We start from the raw sequence: 17,064 nt of genomic DNA, 5'->3' as shown, positions 1-17,064 counted from the left end.
ATATTATCAAAGCCATCTATGAAAAACCCATCGCAAATATCATTCTCAATGGAGAAAAACTGAAAGCTTTTCCGCTAAGGTCAGGAACACGGCAGGGATGTCCGTTATCACCACTGCTATCCAATATAGTACTAGAAGTCCTAGCCTCAGCAATCAGACAACAAAAGGAAATTAAAGGCATCCAAATCGGCAAAGAAGAAGTCAAATTATCACTCTTCGCAGATGATATGATACTATATGTGGAAAACCCAAAAGACTCCACTCCAAAACTGCTAGAACTTGTACAGGAATTCAGTAATGTGTCAGGATATAAAATCAATGCACAGAAATCAGTTGCATTTCTCTACACCAACAATAAGACAGAAGAAAGAGAAATTAAGGAGTCCATCCCATTTACAACTGCACCCAAAACTATAAGATACCTAGGAATAAACCTAACCAAAGAGGCTAAGAATTTATACACAGAAAACTATAAAGTACTCATGAAAGAAATTGAGGAAGACATAAAGAAATGGAAAAATGTTCCATGCTCCTGGATTGGAAGAATAAATATTGTGAAAATGTCTATGCTACCTAAAGCAATCTACACATTTAATGCAATTCCTATCAAAGTACCATCCATTTTTTTCAAAGAAATGGAACAAATAATCCTAAAATTTATATGGAACCAGAAAAGACCTCGAATAGCCAAAGGAATATTGAAAAAGAAAGTCAAAGTCGGTGGCATCACAATTCTGGACTTCGAGCTCTATTACAAAGCTGTCATCATCAAGACAGCATGGTACTGGCACAAAAACAGACACATAGGTCACTGGAACAGAATAGAGAACCCAGAAATAGACCCTCAACTCTATGGTCAACTCATCTTCGACAAAGCAGGAAAGAATGTCCAATGGAAAAAAGACAGCCTCTTCAATAAATGGTGTTGGGAAAATTGGACAGCCACATGCAGAAAAATGAAATTGGATCATTTCCTTACACCACACACGAAAATAGACTCAAAATGGATGAAGGACCTCAATGTGAGAAAGGAATCCATCAAAATCCTTGAGGAGAACACAGGCAGCAACCTCTTCGACCTCAGCCACAGCAACATCTTCCTAGGAACATCGCCAAAGGCAAGGGAAGCAAGGGCAAAAATGAACTATTGGGATTTCATCAAGATCAAAAGCTTTTGCACAGCAAAGGAAACAGTTAACAAAACCAAAAGACAACTGACAGAATGGGAGAAGATATTTGCAAATGACATATCAGATAAAGGGCTAGTGTCCAAAATCTATAAAGAACTTAGCAAACTCAACACCCAAAGAACAAATAATCCAATCAAGAAATGGGAAGAAGACAAGAACAGACATTTCTGCAAAGAAGACATCCAGATGGCCAACAGACACATGAAAAGTGCTCCACATCACTCGGCATCAGGGAAATACAAATCAAAACCACAATGAGATATCACCTCACACCAGTCAGAATGGCTAAAATTAACAAGTCAGGAAATAACAGATGCTGGCAAGGATGCGGAGAAAGGGGAACCCTCCTACACTGTTGGTGGGAATGCAAGCTGGTACAACCACTCTGGAAAACAGCATGGAGGTTCCTCAAAATGTTGAAAATAGAACTACCCTATGACCCAGCAACTGCACTACTGGGTATTTACCCTAAAGATACAAACGTAGTGATCTGAAGGGGCACGTGCACCCGGATGTTTATAGCAGCAATGTCTACAATAGCCAAACTATGGAAAGAACCTAGATGTCCATCAACAGATGAATGGATAAAGAAGATGTGGTATATATACTCAATGGAATACTATGCAGCCATCAAAAGAAATTAAATCTTGCCATTTGCGACGACGTGGATGGAACTAGAGGGTATCATGCTTAGCAAAATAAGTCAATCGGAGAAAGACAACTATCATATGATCTCCCTGATATGAGGGAAAGGAGATGCAACATGGGGGGTTAAGGGGGTAGGAGAAAAGTAAATGAAACAAGATGGGATTGGGAGGGAGACAAACCATAAGTGACTCTTAATCTCACAAAACAAACTGAGGGTTGCTGGGGGGAGGGGGTTGGGAGAAGAGGGCTAGGGTTATGGACATTGGGGAGGGTATGTGCTATGGTGAGTGCTGTGAAGTGTGTAAACCTGGCGATTCACAGACCTGTACCCCTGGGGATAAAAATATATTATATGTTTATAAAAAATTTTTAAAAATATAAAAAAATATATAAAATACTATTCAAAAAAAAAAAAACAAAACTCCTGGGAATGTAATGTACAGCATGGTGACTATAATTAACACTACTATATCATATACTTGAAAGTTACTCAACAGTATACATATTTTTTTTAATATAGATTTTATTTATTTATTTATCTGATAGACGGAGATCACAAGTAGGCAGAGAGGTAGGCAGGCGGGGGGGAAGCAGGCTCCCCACCGAGCAGAGAGCCTGATGTGGGGCTCGATCCCAGGATCCTGGGATCATGACCTGAGCAGAAGGCACAGGCTTTAACCCATTGAGCCACCCAGGCGCCCCTCAACAGTGTATCTTAAAAGTTCTGAAGAGAAGAAAAAAAATGTTTAACTATATGGAGTAATAAATATTTACTAGACTTCTGAGTTGGTCATTTGACTATAAATATGTGTGTGTGTACTAAGACACACATATATCTCGGGATGCCTGAGTGGCTCAGTCGGTTAAGCAGCTGCCTTTGGCGTAGGTCATGATCCCAGGGTCCACATCGGGCTCCTTGTTCAGCAGGGCGCCTGCTTCTCCCTCTGCGTCTGCCTGCCATTCTGCCTGCTTATGCTATCTCTCTCTGACAAATAAATAAATAAAATCTTAAAAAAAATACACACATATATCTCAAATTATTTTATACACCTAAATTAATGCAGTATTATATCTCAATGAAAAAAAGATACAGATATCAATGTATAACACAGAATCAAGCAATACAGTACAATATTACCTGTGCACCAAGATCCTTCATGTAGGGCCCAAGTTCACTAAATAGATCATACCCTTGATGGAAGAAGGCCAAATGGGCATACATAAAAGATAACATCTGATAAGAGAAAAAAAAAGTTTAGCATTTTAAAATCAATTCTTAAATATTCCAAAATTTTTAAAAATCTTAATCTTATCTAATGTTTAAAAATTATTCCATTAGAACCCAAAATATCAAACCTATTTAAAATTAAAATTAAGTCATTTTTCTTAAGAGTATTTCAGAAGTATTTGTGAAGCAAGAATAAGTTATATTTAAAAGAAATCTCCAAGTGGTTTAACATTTAAAAAAAAAAAAACAAATTTTAGTTGTTTAGACTATATCCAGACAATCCAACTTCCTATGGTAATAATTGAAAGAAAAAGTCATGTTTTCAATACTTTCACCATCTTCCCACATACATTATAAAATATCTATATGCCTTTCAACCAAACTCCCTGGCAAAATTTTAAATTGCAAAAAAAAAAAAAAAAAAAGAAAGAAAGAAAATTAGAAGGGGAAATATAAATTAAAAATATTAAAAATATATATATATAAATTAAAAATTACACCTTACAACTGACTAGGATCACTAAGCACAGCCCAAAGTAGGGGAGTGATTATTTTCCTTCTCAAGTCACTGAAATGAGTCAACAGACTTTGCCAATATGGAGGTTTCTGCATATTCATTCCCAGTATCCAAAAATGCTGCTAACAGGTTAAGATTTTTTTCCAAGTTTTCCTATATTTTACCTGTTCATGAGAGAAAAATCACCCTTATTTTTATTTGTTTTTACATGGTTAGGAATTTAATTCAATATTAGTAAAAAGAATCCTCCAAACACCCATGTTTATTTTTAGCAAGATGAGGCATCTGTTTAATATTCTGAAGTTTAAAATTTAATATTCAAGAATGCTTCAAAAGAAAATTTTTTGAAGAGAAAACCAATTAAATAAAACACAAACACAAAAGGACAAAGCTCAATAAAAGATTACTCTGGAATTAGATTAACAGTAGTTGTGCAACTTCATGAATATAATAAAAAACACATAAAAAAAGAGGGTGAAAGTTTAATAGCTACAACTACATAAAAATGTAAAACATGCTGTACATCAAAACACATAATAAACATATTAAAAGATGAATGATAAATTAGGAAAACACACATGACAAAGGGTTAATGGTCTTAAAATATAAAAAGATGTTACAAATCAGTATGAAAAAGAGGACTAACAAAAATACAGGAAACACAGAGGCCAAAATATACAGGAAAAAAATCCAAACTCACACATATTTAATACAAACTCATTGTATTAAAGATATGCAAAATTGAACAATGACATGACATGACATTTTCTATCTACCAAATTATAGGTAGAGTGGGAGAAATTAGTACCCAGTGTTCGTAATATGGTTCACTTTCACATACTACTAGTGAAAATGTTGTATAACTCTTAAAATTAAACCCTCTGACTACATAATCTCTTATCTTAATCTATCCTAAGGAAATAATCATATTATTTATTAGAATGATCACTATAGTGCTATTCTTTAATATCAAAAACATGGAAATTACTTAGAAATCCATTAATGGATAAACCTAATTTATGGCATATTTAATTGACCTGCAAACTATATCCAGCCCTATCACCTATTTTTGGATGGCCTATGAGCTAAAGTGGTTTTTACATTTTTTAAATGGTTGAAAGACAATGAAAAAACATGAAACTCAGGACATGTGAAGACTGTATGAAATTCAAATTTCCACATCCATAAGAAAAATTCTTATTAACACGTAGTAATGCTATTCATTTATATATTGTCTATGGCTGCTTTCTCATTACAACATCACAGTTAAATAATTACAACAGAAACTACATGGTCCACAAAACCTAACATATTCACTACCTGGCCCTTCACAAAAAAATGTTGCCTACACCTAGTATATTCACATGGTAGAATTCTATATGGGCAGGAAACCCATCGTTAAATAAAAAATATTTAGGGCTCCTGGGTGGTTGAGTTGGTTAATTGACTGCCTTTGGCTCAAGTCATGATCCTGGAGTCCCAAGATAGAGTCCCGCATTAGGCTCCCAGCTCCACCAGGAGTCTGCTTCTCTCTCCGACCTTCTCCCCTCTCATGCTCTCTCTCACTCTCTCTCAAATAAATAAAATCTTTTAAAAATAAACTAATTAAAAATTTTTAAAAATAAAAAATATTTAAAGACGTGATGATTTTGTAGTTACTATCAAAAGAACAAAGTTATAAAACATATGTAGCAATGATTCCTATTTCATTTTTTAAAAATTATGTGCAATTTTAAAACACACATATACACATTCACATACATACATGCTCACAGAAAGAGAGGGGAAAAGGTGGATATATGCCAAGATATTAAGAGTAGTTCTCCCTTGAGTAAGATTTGTAAGTATTTTAACTTTTTTCTTCATACATTTTACTTTTCAATTTTCTACAATTAACATACATTAATCTCAATCTAGAAAGGGAAGTGGCAGTAAAGAGCAAGTACAAGGTACTTACCTGATAAGAAATAACATAAATATAGAATTTAGGAAAAAGCTACGTGAGTACAAGATACAAAAGCAATTTATGTACACCCTTTCAGGATGAAAAACAAAACACTTCAGTGAACAGAGAGGAAAAATTATTTCTAAGGTTCTCAAAATATGAAAGAATGCAATGCCATACGACTAGCATCCCCTGTCTACTTCCTCATTAGCTTTAAGATTTTTTTTTTTTTTTAAAGGAGATCCAAAACAAAATGGGCATAGAGGCTCAGGGAAAAACATTATCCTCAAATTTCATCACCTTTTATTTTCAAACAGCACTCTAAAGAACAAACCAACAGGCTAATAAAATAATCAATAATGCCAAGGAAAAATTCTCTAAATGATACGATTTATACATGCCCTCAATCTCAAGTATTTAAATGCATGTTAATAGAGGAGAAAGACATAAGTAACTATAACATGAAGGAGACAAAAAACTGGTTAAGCGACATAGGAGAAGTATGAAAAGATCTCTAAGATTAATTCTGAACCCGGAATAAATATATTTACATGTATATACAAACATACATATACACACATATGATGCTGCTTTAAACACTTATATATGTACACTTAGATCATATTAGAATGTTGAAAACATCATTTCAATAAATATCTTACTGATTTTAGGATTTCTGATCTCCTTTTTGATTGAAGGACATTAATCTGAGGGAAAATACACTTGGTTAATCACCCAAACATTTATTTTAAAAACTAATCTACAATGCAATATTATAAAATTTGCTTATTCTGATAGTTTGATACTTTTCCAGAAAAGTAAATAAAATCAAATCTCAAGTTTTTCACCCTTTGACACATGTTTTGCAAAAACAGTTAAGACAAACATGCCAATGAAATTCTCATCTATTTTCAACTCAAAGAAAAACTGGCCATGCATAAGTCATAAATACTGAGTGATAAAACTATAACCTTGATAGACATTTGAATTTCTCAGAATTTCATCTTTTCCCCATCCTCCTTATCTAACTGTTCATCTAGACCCTTCAACACAGATCCTTAATGCAAACTCTCATCACTTTTACCACTACTACCAACCACCTTATCTCTTCTAGACTGTTGCAATAGCCTATGAACTAGCCTCTATACTCATGACTCTCTACAATCCATTCTCCACACAGTCAACAGAGTGATCTTTTCAAAATATAAATAAGATTATGCTATGCCCAACTTAAAACCTTCCAACTTCCTTGTGTAGCCTGCATGGCCCTTTGTGATGTTCCCCACTCTAACCCAGTTTTCTTCTACTTTCCCTTTCTGTGCTCCAACCCCAATCCCAAACTACTCCCATCTCAACACTTTCAAACTAGTTGTTCTGTCTTCATGTCATAATTGTCTGCCCAGATAGGCATAACGCTACCTGTTACCAATCATGTCCCAGCTGAAATACTAGCTCCACTGAAAGGTCTATGTAGGCTCTACATAGACTCTCTGTTGTACTCTCTAGTACAACAACTCTATTTATTTCCTTCATAGCATTCATAACCACCTCATATTTTCTTATTTACTTATGTCTTTTCCCCAGTTAAAGTGTGAGCTCCATAAGATCAAGGTCTTCCTTATTCTCAGCTGCATTCTCCAAGTGGTATATAGTGAGGACTCAATAAATATTTGTTAACTAAATTAACAGACTTTAAACAATATTTTAATTAGACTAAACTTACCGAAAGATCAATAAATTATGACAGTTGCTTTTATGGTATCTGTCCCAACTCTAGAAATTCTTAACAAGTATTTTGTCTACTATATATCAGCTTAATGAAATTAAATGTTTATACAAAAAAAGAATCATTCACTTTTTGCTAATATCGTCAAAAGATTACAGAATATCTCTTTTTGATATATTCTTCCCACTAAATATTTTGCCTGTTGTTTTATAATTTTAAAGCACTGATCAGAATACTAAAAACACACCAAGAAAAATCCAAATAACTATGCTCAAATAAGCACTAATTTCCTTTGTATGTCTGTTTCAAGGTCTCTTCAGTTTTGAGAACTCAAATATTAACTTTCAAATGCTCTAAGTAAAGCAGAGGCGATAGATAACCTATTATTCAGACTTTGGAAAATGCCAAAAGTGTTTCTGTTTTATCTATTGTTTTATGTTTGGCAATGAAAAATAGCATTTACTTGAATAAAAAAGTAAATTCAAATATGTACAGAAGCTAAAACATGACAAATTTTATAAATTTGGATATTTATTACTTACTATGCCCTAAAATAGCCATTTTAGCCATATAATGAAATGACACAAGCATTCTCATCAGAAAAATTTATTAAATAAGGTAATACTTATGGGGGACATGAGGGCCTAACTTAAAACTATTGGATGAACACTAAAGGAAATGGATAATTTATTTTCCAACCACTAGAGAGAATATAACCTAGAAGTAGAAAAGAGATACAAATAATTATAATAAATGCGATTAAGTGCTCTAACAGCAATGTGTATGATACTATTATGACAGCACAGCAAAGGCAGGGGCAAGAATGATTCACTTTGCCTGGAAAAACTTGTATAACTGACCACAGAACAGAGAACAAAGTGGTAACAGGGCAGGTAAAATTGAGAAGACCAATTTTGTGAGAAAATCTTAAAATTCAAAACAAGAAACAATTAAGACTGGTGTTAGGGCTGCATCAAAGGTAAGAAGAGCAGACTTAAGAGGTACAGAGAACTTTTTTTCTCTAAGAGTGAGAGAGTATGCACCAGCAGGGGATAGGGAAGTGGGTCACAGAGGGAAAGGGAGAGGGAGAATCCCAAGCAAGCACCACACCCAGCATGGGGCCTGACAGGGCTTGATCTCATGACCCTGAGATCATGACCTGAGCCAAAATCAAGAGACAGATGCTCAATCAACTGAGCCACCAGGTACCCCAACACACAGAATTTTTTAATTTGGTTTTCAGCTACAGCAGCTGAGAATGAGAATATCTGATGTAACTGTCTATATGAATCTCTAGGATTGGGTAAGAGGATGTCGGCATTCAGTTAGGTAAGAGCAAAAAAAAAAAAAAGAAAAAAGCCATTTGGAAGAAGACAGTTTTCAATTGTAGATCAAAAAGAAAGAGGGATATCTGAGAAAAACAGATTTTGTCATCTATACATTATGGTTATTCAAGCAAGAGGCATTAGACTGTCAGGGAAATCAAAAGGTTGGAAAAGAATAGGACCAAAGAGGTAACCCTGAAAAAGAGGTTGAAAAGATTTCGGATAAAGGAAAGAAGCCCAAGGTGAAAAGTGAAAAGAAATACAAAGTAATAGAAGTTAATAAATAGAAGCTAAATAGAAGTTAATGCAATGTAAAAGTGGTTTAAGATAAATCAAGACAAAAGTATATTTCAAAAAAAGACAGTTGTGGTCCACCGTCTCAATGAAAGACAATAGTCAAGTTGGTTAAGAATTAAACTGTATCTAATGAGTAAGCCTTAGCATGAGCCATTTCAGTGGAATGGGATAGGAAGATAATACTCGTACCACCACAGGAAGTACAGTAAATGGGAGATAGCTAATAGAAGATAGGAAATACAGACAATTCCATTCTAGAAGATTCTCACTAATAAGTGGAATGCACTTCATTTTCTAACTTCCCACTTAGTGAATAGAAACTTTTAAAAAAAAGTCACTTTCTACTGTTGTGCAAAGTTATCTAAGTATTTTTTAATCACTAACTTGTACACGGTTACTTGTGCATTTTTCTGAAGAAATGATCTGTGATTGCTAGTCAGCAATCTCTGGGGACTTCACTGCTGTTTTATAAAAGGAGATTCAGGCAAACTAATTTCTTAAGCTTTAAAGCTTTCAACTAATGATATGTAGGAATACATCAAGTAGCTTTGCCTTCACTTTTCATGTCTCTCGAGTCCCTCTGGAGACATATCACATTCAAACTGATTTCAATTACACATAGAACCAGAAGATCACCAGGCAACTTACCAAATACTGATCTCTATTTTAAAAAAGAGAATGTAACGCAAATATAAGAACACCGCTTCTAGAAATATTCTTCATTTGGTAACATGGTATGCCTTAATACAGCTAAGAATCTACTCTAAAGAAATAATCAGAAATATGGCAAAAGATTTATATACAAAGACGTTGTTATCATTTAGCATTACTGAATACTGTATTTTCACTATTGCCAGTAAAAAATGGCAACACTGTCTGTTAAGTAGTATTAATTAACACAGCAACTCCACAGAATAAAATAAAGCAATTAAAAATGTTTTTTACAACATTTAAAAATGGGGGAAAGTATCATGTTAAGTGAAAAGGGGAAGGAATCAAATCCAAAGGTATACACGTATATTTATGTGCATACACAGATACACACTCAAGTGAAAAGTCTTCACAACAACACTGTTTAATTTTAGATTCAAGAAAACAGTATTAGTTCTTTACAGTGCAATCATTCAAAAGTAAGACATGTTTAGTTAGCATTTTCTGAAAACATATAACAAATATACCTGAAGTACGTAGTCGAGGGCTATGTGTCGAAAACATTTTCTTGTTGCTGTCAGAATGTTCGTGGCTTCTTCAACTTCATGCTGTTTGTTTCTTTGTACTTGAGCATTTTTTACTAGTGCATTTTCTTTTTCTTCACTGACTTTTTCAAATTGCTTCTTGGCATCTTTAAATTTTCTAAGATCTCTAAAAAATAAAAAGAGTAAAACTTCCATAAATCCTACTATGGGTGAAATACAAACCACACTTTTAAGAAATATCACTCATTGGGTGCCTGGGTGGCTCAGTGGGTTAAAGCCTCTGCCTTCGGCTCAGGTCATGATCTCAGGGTCCTGGGATCGAGCCCACAACGGGCTCTCTGCTCAGCAGGGAGCCTGCTTCCTCCTCTCTCCACCTGCCTCTCTGCCTACCTGTGATCTCTGTCAAATAAATAAATAAAATCTTAAAAAAAAAAAAAAAGAAAGAAATATCACTCGTTTCTTGTTGAGGGAAATTACTATGCCAAAGGACATGAATATATCCTTCTAACACACACATATACAATCTTTGGTAAAAAGAACTGTATACCCATAAAGGGTAATGGTTTCCATTTCAGTATTTTGAAAATCTGAAACACGTGACTCCATTAATGAGCTTAGATAAGCACTTTATTATATCAGAGAACTAGGCAAAATGATTTGAAGACAACTGATTTTAAAATAATAACAAAGTAGACCCGAGAAAGACTTTATTTAAAGTCTTTGTAAGAAGCCATAAATTTTCATGCATACATTCTATAAGGACATTCTGAACATTAGTCTATTATTTGGAAAGAATCTGTGAGACATCACTAACAGGACAATGAATTCTAAACCACTAAACGGCAGTGCATTATATTCATGAGACGTGCCACATTTTTATAGCTTATAACATCTATAATTTATCCTGAATACTGTAGCATAAACAACTTAATCTGTAATTTTCTATATTCTGTCAATAATTAAAAGAGAAAAACTGAATTATTAATGTGGGAAAGAAACTGTTCCTATCTGGAAAGTTCACATTTTTATTTCCAGTTTAATTTTATTTCACATATAAAATGGGACGAATGTGACACAAAAGACTCACATGTAGCAAAAAACATGCACTTTCATGATTCATTCTCATATATTCCATTATCTTCTTTTCAAAGAAAATACCATATTGAGACAATGGAAAATTTAGCCTCAACTATACTAACTAATAGTATTTCAACCACTTTTGAGGCCTGCTTTGATTTTGAATGGTCATTATTTATTTTATTTTTTAATCTATAACAATCCTAGGTATGTATCCTGAATACAAATTTCACAGTATAAATGATTCACTGAAAGGCATGAAGTCTGATTCCCTTATGGAGTATTCATGAGGAAATGCAATATACATTTTACAAAGCAAAAAACCAAAAACTCTAGTATTTTCAGTAAATCACAGTCCATAAAATTCCTCCCAAAAGATACCACCAACTCCCAGATGTGATCATTAATGGGTTGCTTTTCTTTCTCTTTACTGCTATTGACTTACTCTTTAACAAAGTTCTGAAGCTGTGCTTTAATTGATCTCTGAGTTTGGTCAAATAGGATCTGAAAGATAAAATGTAACATTAAACAACTAGAAAAGTAAACAAAAAATTATATATAGGTTGATAAGTAACACATCCTTCTACCAGTACTCAATTCTAAAAACACCTATACTTCTTACTGAAGATTACATAAAAAATAAGCATTTAAAAAGAAACTGAAACTTTCAAGTCAATTTCATCTGTCTAAAAATTAAAATTATTTCTAATTACAGAGAAAAATCAAATCTGCATTACCATTTAAATAGAGTGCTCAAACAATAGAGCAATTTATTTCCTTGATTTTAATTCAAGCTTTGAAAAACAACCTAAAAGAGTAACACAAATTCTACTTCATTTACTACAGGAATTTCTTACTTTAATGTATCAAAACACCTCAAGTAAAAACAACTCCAGAACTGCCTTATATCTTAGTTAGAGGTTTCTCATTTGGGAAGACCTAGCGATTTAAATGTTTTATATTATTAATTCGAGTAAACATTATATAGTCCTTTAGGTTCAATGATTATTAAGACTGGAAAAAAGAACAAAATTTTATTCCTTATGACAATATTTTGCCCCACTTAAACAATGCCACATATTAAACTTTATTAGTTCTATGTGTGGGAAATTTCACTGGGCTTGTCAGGGAAATTCTGAGTACTGCGATAATTTATAGATACTCTACATTTAAACTTTGAAACAGATGTCAGATGAACAGGCACAAAAATCAATATTTAGGGGCACCTGGGTAGCTCAGTTGTTAACTGCCTCGGCTCAGGTCATGATCCCAGTGTCCTGGGATTGAGCCCCGTGTCAGGCTCCCTGCACTTCAGGAAGCCTGCTTCTCCTTCTCCCACTCCCCCTGCTTGTGTTCCTGCTCTCACTATTTCTCTCTGTCAAATAAATAAGTGAAATCCTTAAATATATATATATATATACATATACATATATATATATATATATATAAATATTCAAAACAAAACAAAAAAAATCCTGTATCCTTCTCATTAAAAACAGTATCAATTTCATTTTCTCTGAAATCTTGCTACTAAATACTAAACACCAACACCACACACACCTACACACACACACACACCACACCTGGGTTGAGTACTACAGGATTTAAAAATATGACAATTTACTTCGAGAGAAAAAAATCATTTTCTGTAATATGTTAAATCCAAAGTATTAAATTCAAATTAAGCATAAGAGAGGAAATAATAAAGATGCTCAGAAGTCAGCTAAACAGAAAACAGAAAATCAGTAACCAAAACTCAACGAAACCATAAGCCAGTTCTTTCAGAAGATCAATAAAGTTGATAAACCTCCAAAATGATCAAGAAAAAATTTTAAAACACAAACTTCAGGGGCACCTGGGTGGCTCAATCAGTTAAGTGTCTGACTCTTGATTTTGGCTCAGGGTTGTGAAATCAAGTCTCACATTGGGCTCCATGCTGGGTGTGGGGCCTACCTGAGGTTCTCTCTCTCTCTCTTTCTCTCTCTCTCCCTCTGTCCCTCCTCCCAACTCTAAAACAAAACAAAACAAACAAACAAACAAACAAAACCTTTAATTACCAAGAAGGTGAGAGATGACAAAACCACAGATTCTACAAATATTAAAAAGAATAATCAAGGGAACTGAGGAATAATTTTATGCCTATACATTCAACAAGCAAGATGGGTTAATTCTTTGAAATACAAAAACTACCAAAACTCACTCAGTAAGAAATCAATAACCTAAACAGAATAAAAGAAATAGAATCTACAGTTAAAAACCTCCCATATACTATAAAGTTAAAGCTATACTTATATAAAACTTAGCAATCCCATTCCTAGGCACTTGCCCAAGAAAAAAAAAAAAACTTAGATTTACACCAAACTCTGTATCCAAACATTTATAGCAACTCCATTATTAACTGCCAAAACCTGGAAACAATCCAAACATCCTTGAAGAAATAAACTATTGTACATCCACGCAATTGAATACTACTCAATAATAAAAAGGAACAACAATTAATACATACAACAACATAGATGAATCTCAATAGATTTACCTAAGTAAAATAAATCATATTCAAAAGGCTACAAGCTATATAATTCCATTTATATTACACTCAAGAAAGATAAAACTAAAGGGATAAAAAAATAAATCAGAAATTTCTAGTGGTCAGGGGTAGATGGAAGGGTACTAACAAAGGAGTAAAATAAGGGTATTCTTAGGGTTACTAGAACTGACATGAGTATAGACTGTGGTATAAGATCCAACTGTATGTGTTTGTAAAAATTCATAAAACTAATTAATAGCATTTATTACAGAATTAGGACAAACAATCCTAAAATTTGTGTGGAACCACAAAAGTCCCCAAAGATCCAAAGCAATCTTGCAAAAGAACAAAATTGGAGGCATCACAATCCCAGATTTCAAACTATACTACCAAGCTATAGTAATCAAATATTATGGTGCTAGCAGAAAAACATACACACAGATCAATGGAACAGAATAAAGAACCCAGAAACAAATTCATGTTCCATTAATCTATAAGAATATACAGCAGAGAAAAACACAGTCTCTTCAATACATACTGTTGGGGAAACTGGATAGCTACATGCAAAGAATTAAACGGGACCACTTTCCTACACCATACACAAAAACAAATTCAAAATAGATAAAAGACCTAAATGTGACACCTGAAACCATAAATATCCTAAAAGAATACACAGACAATAAACTCTTGGACATTGGCCTTAGTGTTTTTCTGAGTCTACCTCCCCAGGCAAGGGAAATAAAAGAAAAATAAACAATTGTGACTACATGAAATTAAAAAGCTTTTGCATGGTGAAGGAAACCATCAATAAAATGAAAAGGCAACATACTGACTAGAAGAAGATATTTGCAAATGATATATGTGATAAGGGGTTAATACCCAAAATACATAAAGATATCATACACAGGGCATCTAGACGGTTTAGTTGGTAAGCATCTGCCTTCCACTCAAGTGATGATCTCAGGGTTCCGGGATCAAGCCCCACATCGGGCTCCCCACTCAGTGGGAAGTCTGCGTCTCCCTTTCTCTCTCCCTTTGTGATGTCTCTTGCTCTCGCTCTCACTCTCTCTCAAATAAATTTTTAAAAAAACTTAAAAAAAAAAAAAGAATTCATACATAAAACAAACAATCTGGTTTAAAATTGGCAGACAACCTGGGTTGACATTTTTCCAAAGATAATACACAGATGGCCAACAAGCACATAGAAAGATGCTCAACATCACTCATCACCAGGGAAATGCAAATCAAAATCATAATGAGCTATCACCTCACACAAGTCAGAATGGCTAATATGAAAAAGATAAGAACAAGTGTTGGTAAGCATATGGAAATAAGGGAACCCTCAATATCCATCATGAATACAGATGCAAAAATTTGTAGTATGTAACTGATATATAATAACAACATATAAAAAGGACAACATATCATAACTAATTGGGATTTATTTTGGAATTGCGAGATTGATTTAACACTTAAAGACAATGACTATAATTTACCATGTTAACAAACTAAAACAGAAACTATATGACTATCTCAACAGATACAAAAAAAGCATTTAACCAAATACGACATCCATTCCGGACAAAATTTATCAAGAATCCAGGAATAGAAGGGGACTTCCTCAAATTAATAAAAGGCACATATGAAAAACCTACAGCTAACATATTTAGTGGTGAAAGGCTTCTTAATGGCAATGATCAAGAACAAGGAAAGAATGTCTGCTCTCATCACCTCTATTCAACATCGTACTAGAAATCCTAGCAATGCAAGTAAGCAAGAAAAATGAAAAAAAGGGGAAAATATTAGAAAGGAAGAATATAAAACTATCTTTATCCACAGGTGATATGATTGGCAATACAGATAATATGGAATTTACAGAAAAGTCTACTAGAACCAGTAAGTGTATTTAGCAGGGCCACAGGAACAAAGTCAATATACATAAACCAACTTCTATATACCAGCAACAACTAATTAGAAACCAAACTTTAAAAAATATTTATAGTAAGGGCGCCTGGGTGGCCCAGTGGGTTAAAGCCTCTGCCTTCAGCTCAGGTCATGATCCCAGGGTCCTGGGATGGAGCCCAGCAACGGGCTCTCTGCTCAGCAGGGAGCCTGCTTCCCTTCCCCTCTCTCTGCCTACCTGTGATCTCTGTCTGTCAAATAAATAAAATCTTTAAAAAAAATATATTTACAGTAGCATCAAAAAATAGGAAATACTTGGGGATATATCTGACAAAAGATATGTAAGACTTGTACAGTGAAGACTACAAAACATTACTAAGAGAAATTAAAGAAAACTTAAATAAACGGAGAGATAAATTGTGTTCATGGATTGGAAGACTCAATACTAGTACGATGTCAATTCTCACCAAACTGATCTATACATTCAATGCAACACCACTCAAAATCCCAGTAAGATTTTCTGAAGATTTTCTGAAACTCTGATTCTAAAATTTATGTGAGAATGTAAAAGAACTAGAATAGCAAGCCAATTTCGAAAAAAAGGAACAAAGCTGGAATAGCTACACTACCTGACTTCAAGGCTTACTATGAAAGCTACAGTAATTAGGCTATTATGCTATTAGAATAAAGATAAGCAAAAAGATCAGTGAAACTAAAGAGAGCCCCAAAATGACACACATTTTTTTTAGACAAAAGGTGCCAACAATGTGGCACTGGTGGTACACTGGCGAGAACAGCTGCCTTCCAAAAGGTGCCAACATGGGAAAGATAATTTTTTGAGCAAATGGTGTTAGAACAAACAACTGAAGAGTCATATGCTGAAAAAAATAAACCCTGACCCTTACCATGCAAACATATAGAAAATTTAACTCAGAATGGATCACAAATCTAAACACAGAATAAATCGGTAAACATTTCTTGGTAGGACACAAAAAGAAAACTATAAAAAAAAAAGACAATCAATAAATTGACAATCAAAATTAAAAAGTACTGCTCTTCAAAAGATATGGTTATAAAAGTGAAAAAGACAAGTAAAAACCTGAGAGAAAATATCTGCAAAACATTTATCTGACAAAAAACATATCTGGAATACAGAAAGAATTCCTTCAACTAAATAATAGTAAGATTTTAAAACTCCAGAAATTTTTAATGGGCAAAAGATCTGACATTTTACCAAAGAAGATACACTTATGGAAAATAAACACACACAAAAAAAGATGCTCAGCATCATTAGTTATTAAGAATATGTAAATTAAAACCATGATTCATTTAAAAAGAATGACCATACCAAGTGTTTTGATTGTGTGAAACAACCAGAACTCTCATACATGGCTGCTGTAAAATATATAGTCAACTTTGGAAAACAATTTCCAAATTTTGTGAGGTTTTCTTTAATTTCTTTGAAGAAGTTAAAATTTTTTTTAAA

General features: G+C 33.7%; 1 protein-coding gene across 2 annotated transcripts in view; it reads right to left on the bottom strand.

Annotated features, from left to right (window-relative positions):
• The window catches only part of LOC111154979 (ArfGAP with coiled-coil, ankyrin repeat and PH domains 2), a 168,484-nt gene that overhangs the window by 56,844 nt on the left and 94,576 nt on the right, over positions 1-17,064 (bottom strand). For both annotated transcript variants that reach the window (XM_022514935.1, XM_022514936.1), the window contains exons 5-8: positions 11,595-11,653; positions 10,055-10,238; positions 6,191-6,235; positions 2,977-3,072 (exon numbers count right to left, since the gene is read on the bottom strand). In XM_022514935.1, the coding sequence (XP_022370643.1) occupies positions 2,977-3,072; positions 6,191-6,235; positions 10,055-10,238; positions 11,595-11,653 (384 nt within the window). The remainder of the gene's footprint in view (positions 1-2,976; positions 3,073-6,190; positions 6,236-10,054; positions 10,239-11,594; positions 11,654-17,064) is intronic.

Source organism: Enhydra lutris, unplaced genomic scaffold (genome assembly GCF_002288905.1).
Source record: "Enhydra lutris kenyoni isolate GAN:26980312 unplaced genomic scaffold, ASM228890v2 scaffoldscaffold39, whole genome shotgun sequence".
Lineage (NCBI taxonomy): Eukaryota > Metazoa > Chordata > Mammalia > Carnivora > Mustelidae > Enhydra > Enhydra lutris.
The sequence above is the reverse complement of the archived record's forward strand: the minus strand, read 5'-3'. Positions and strand labels throughout refer to the sequence as shown.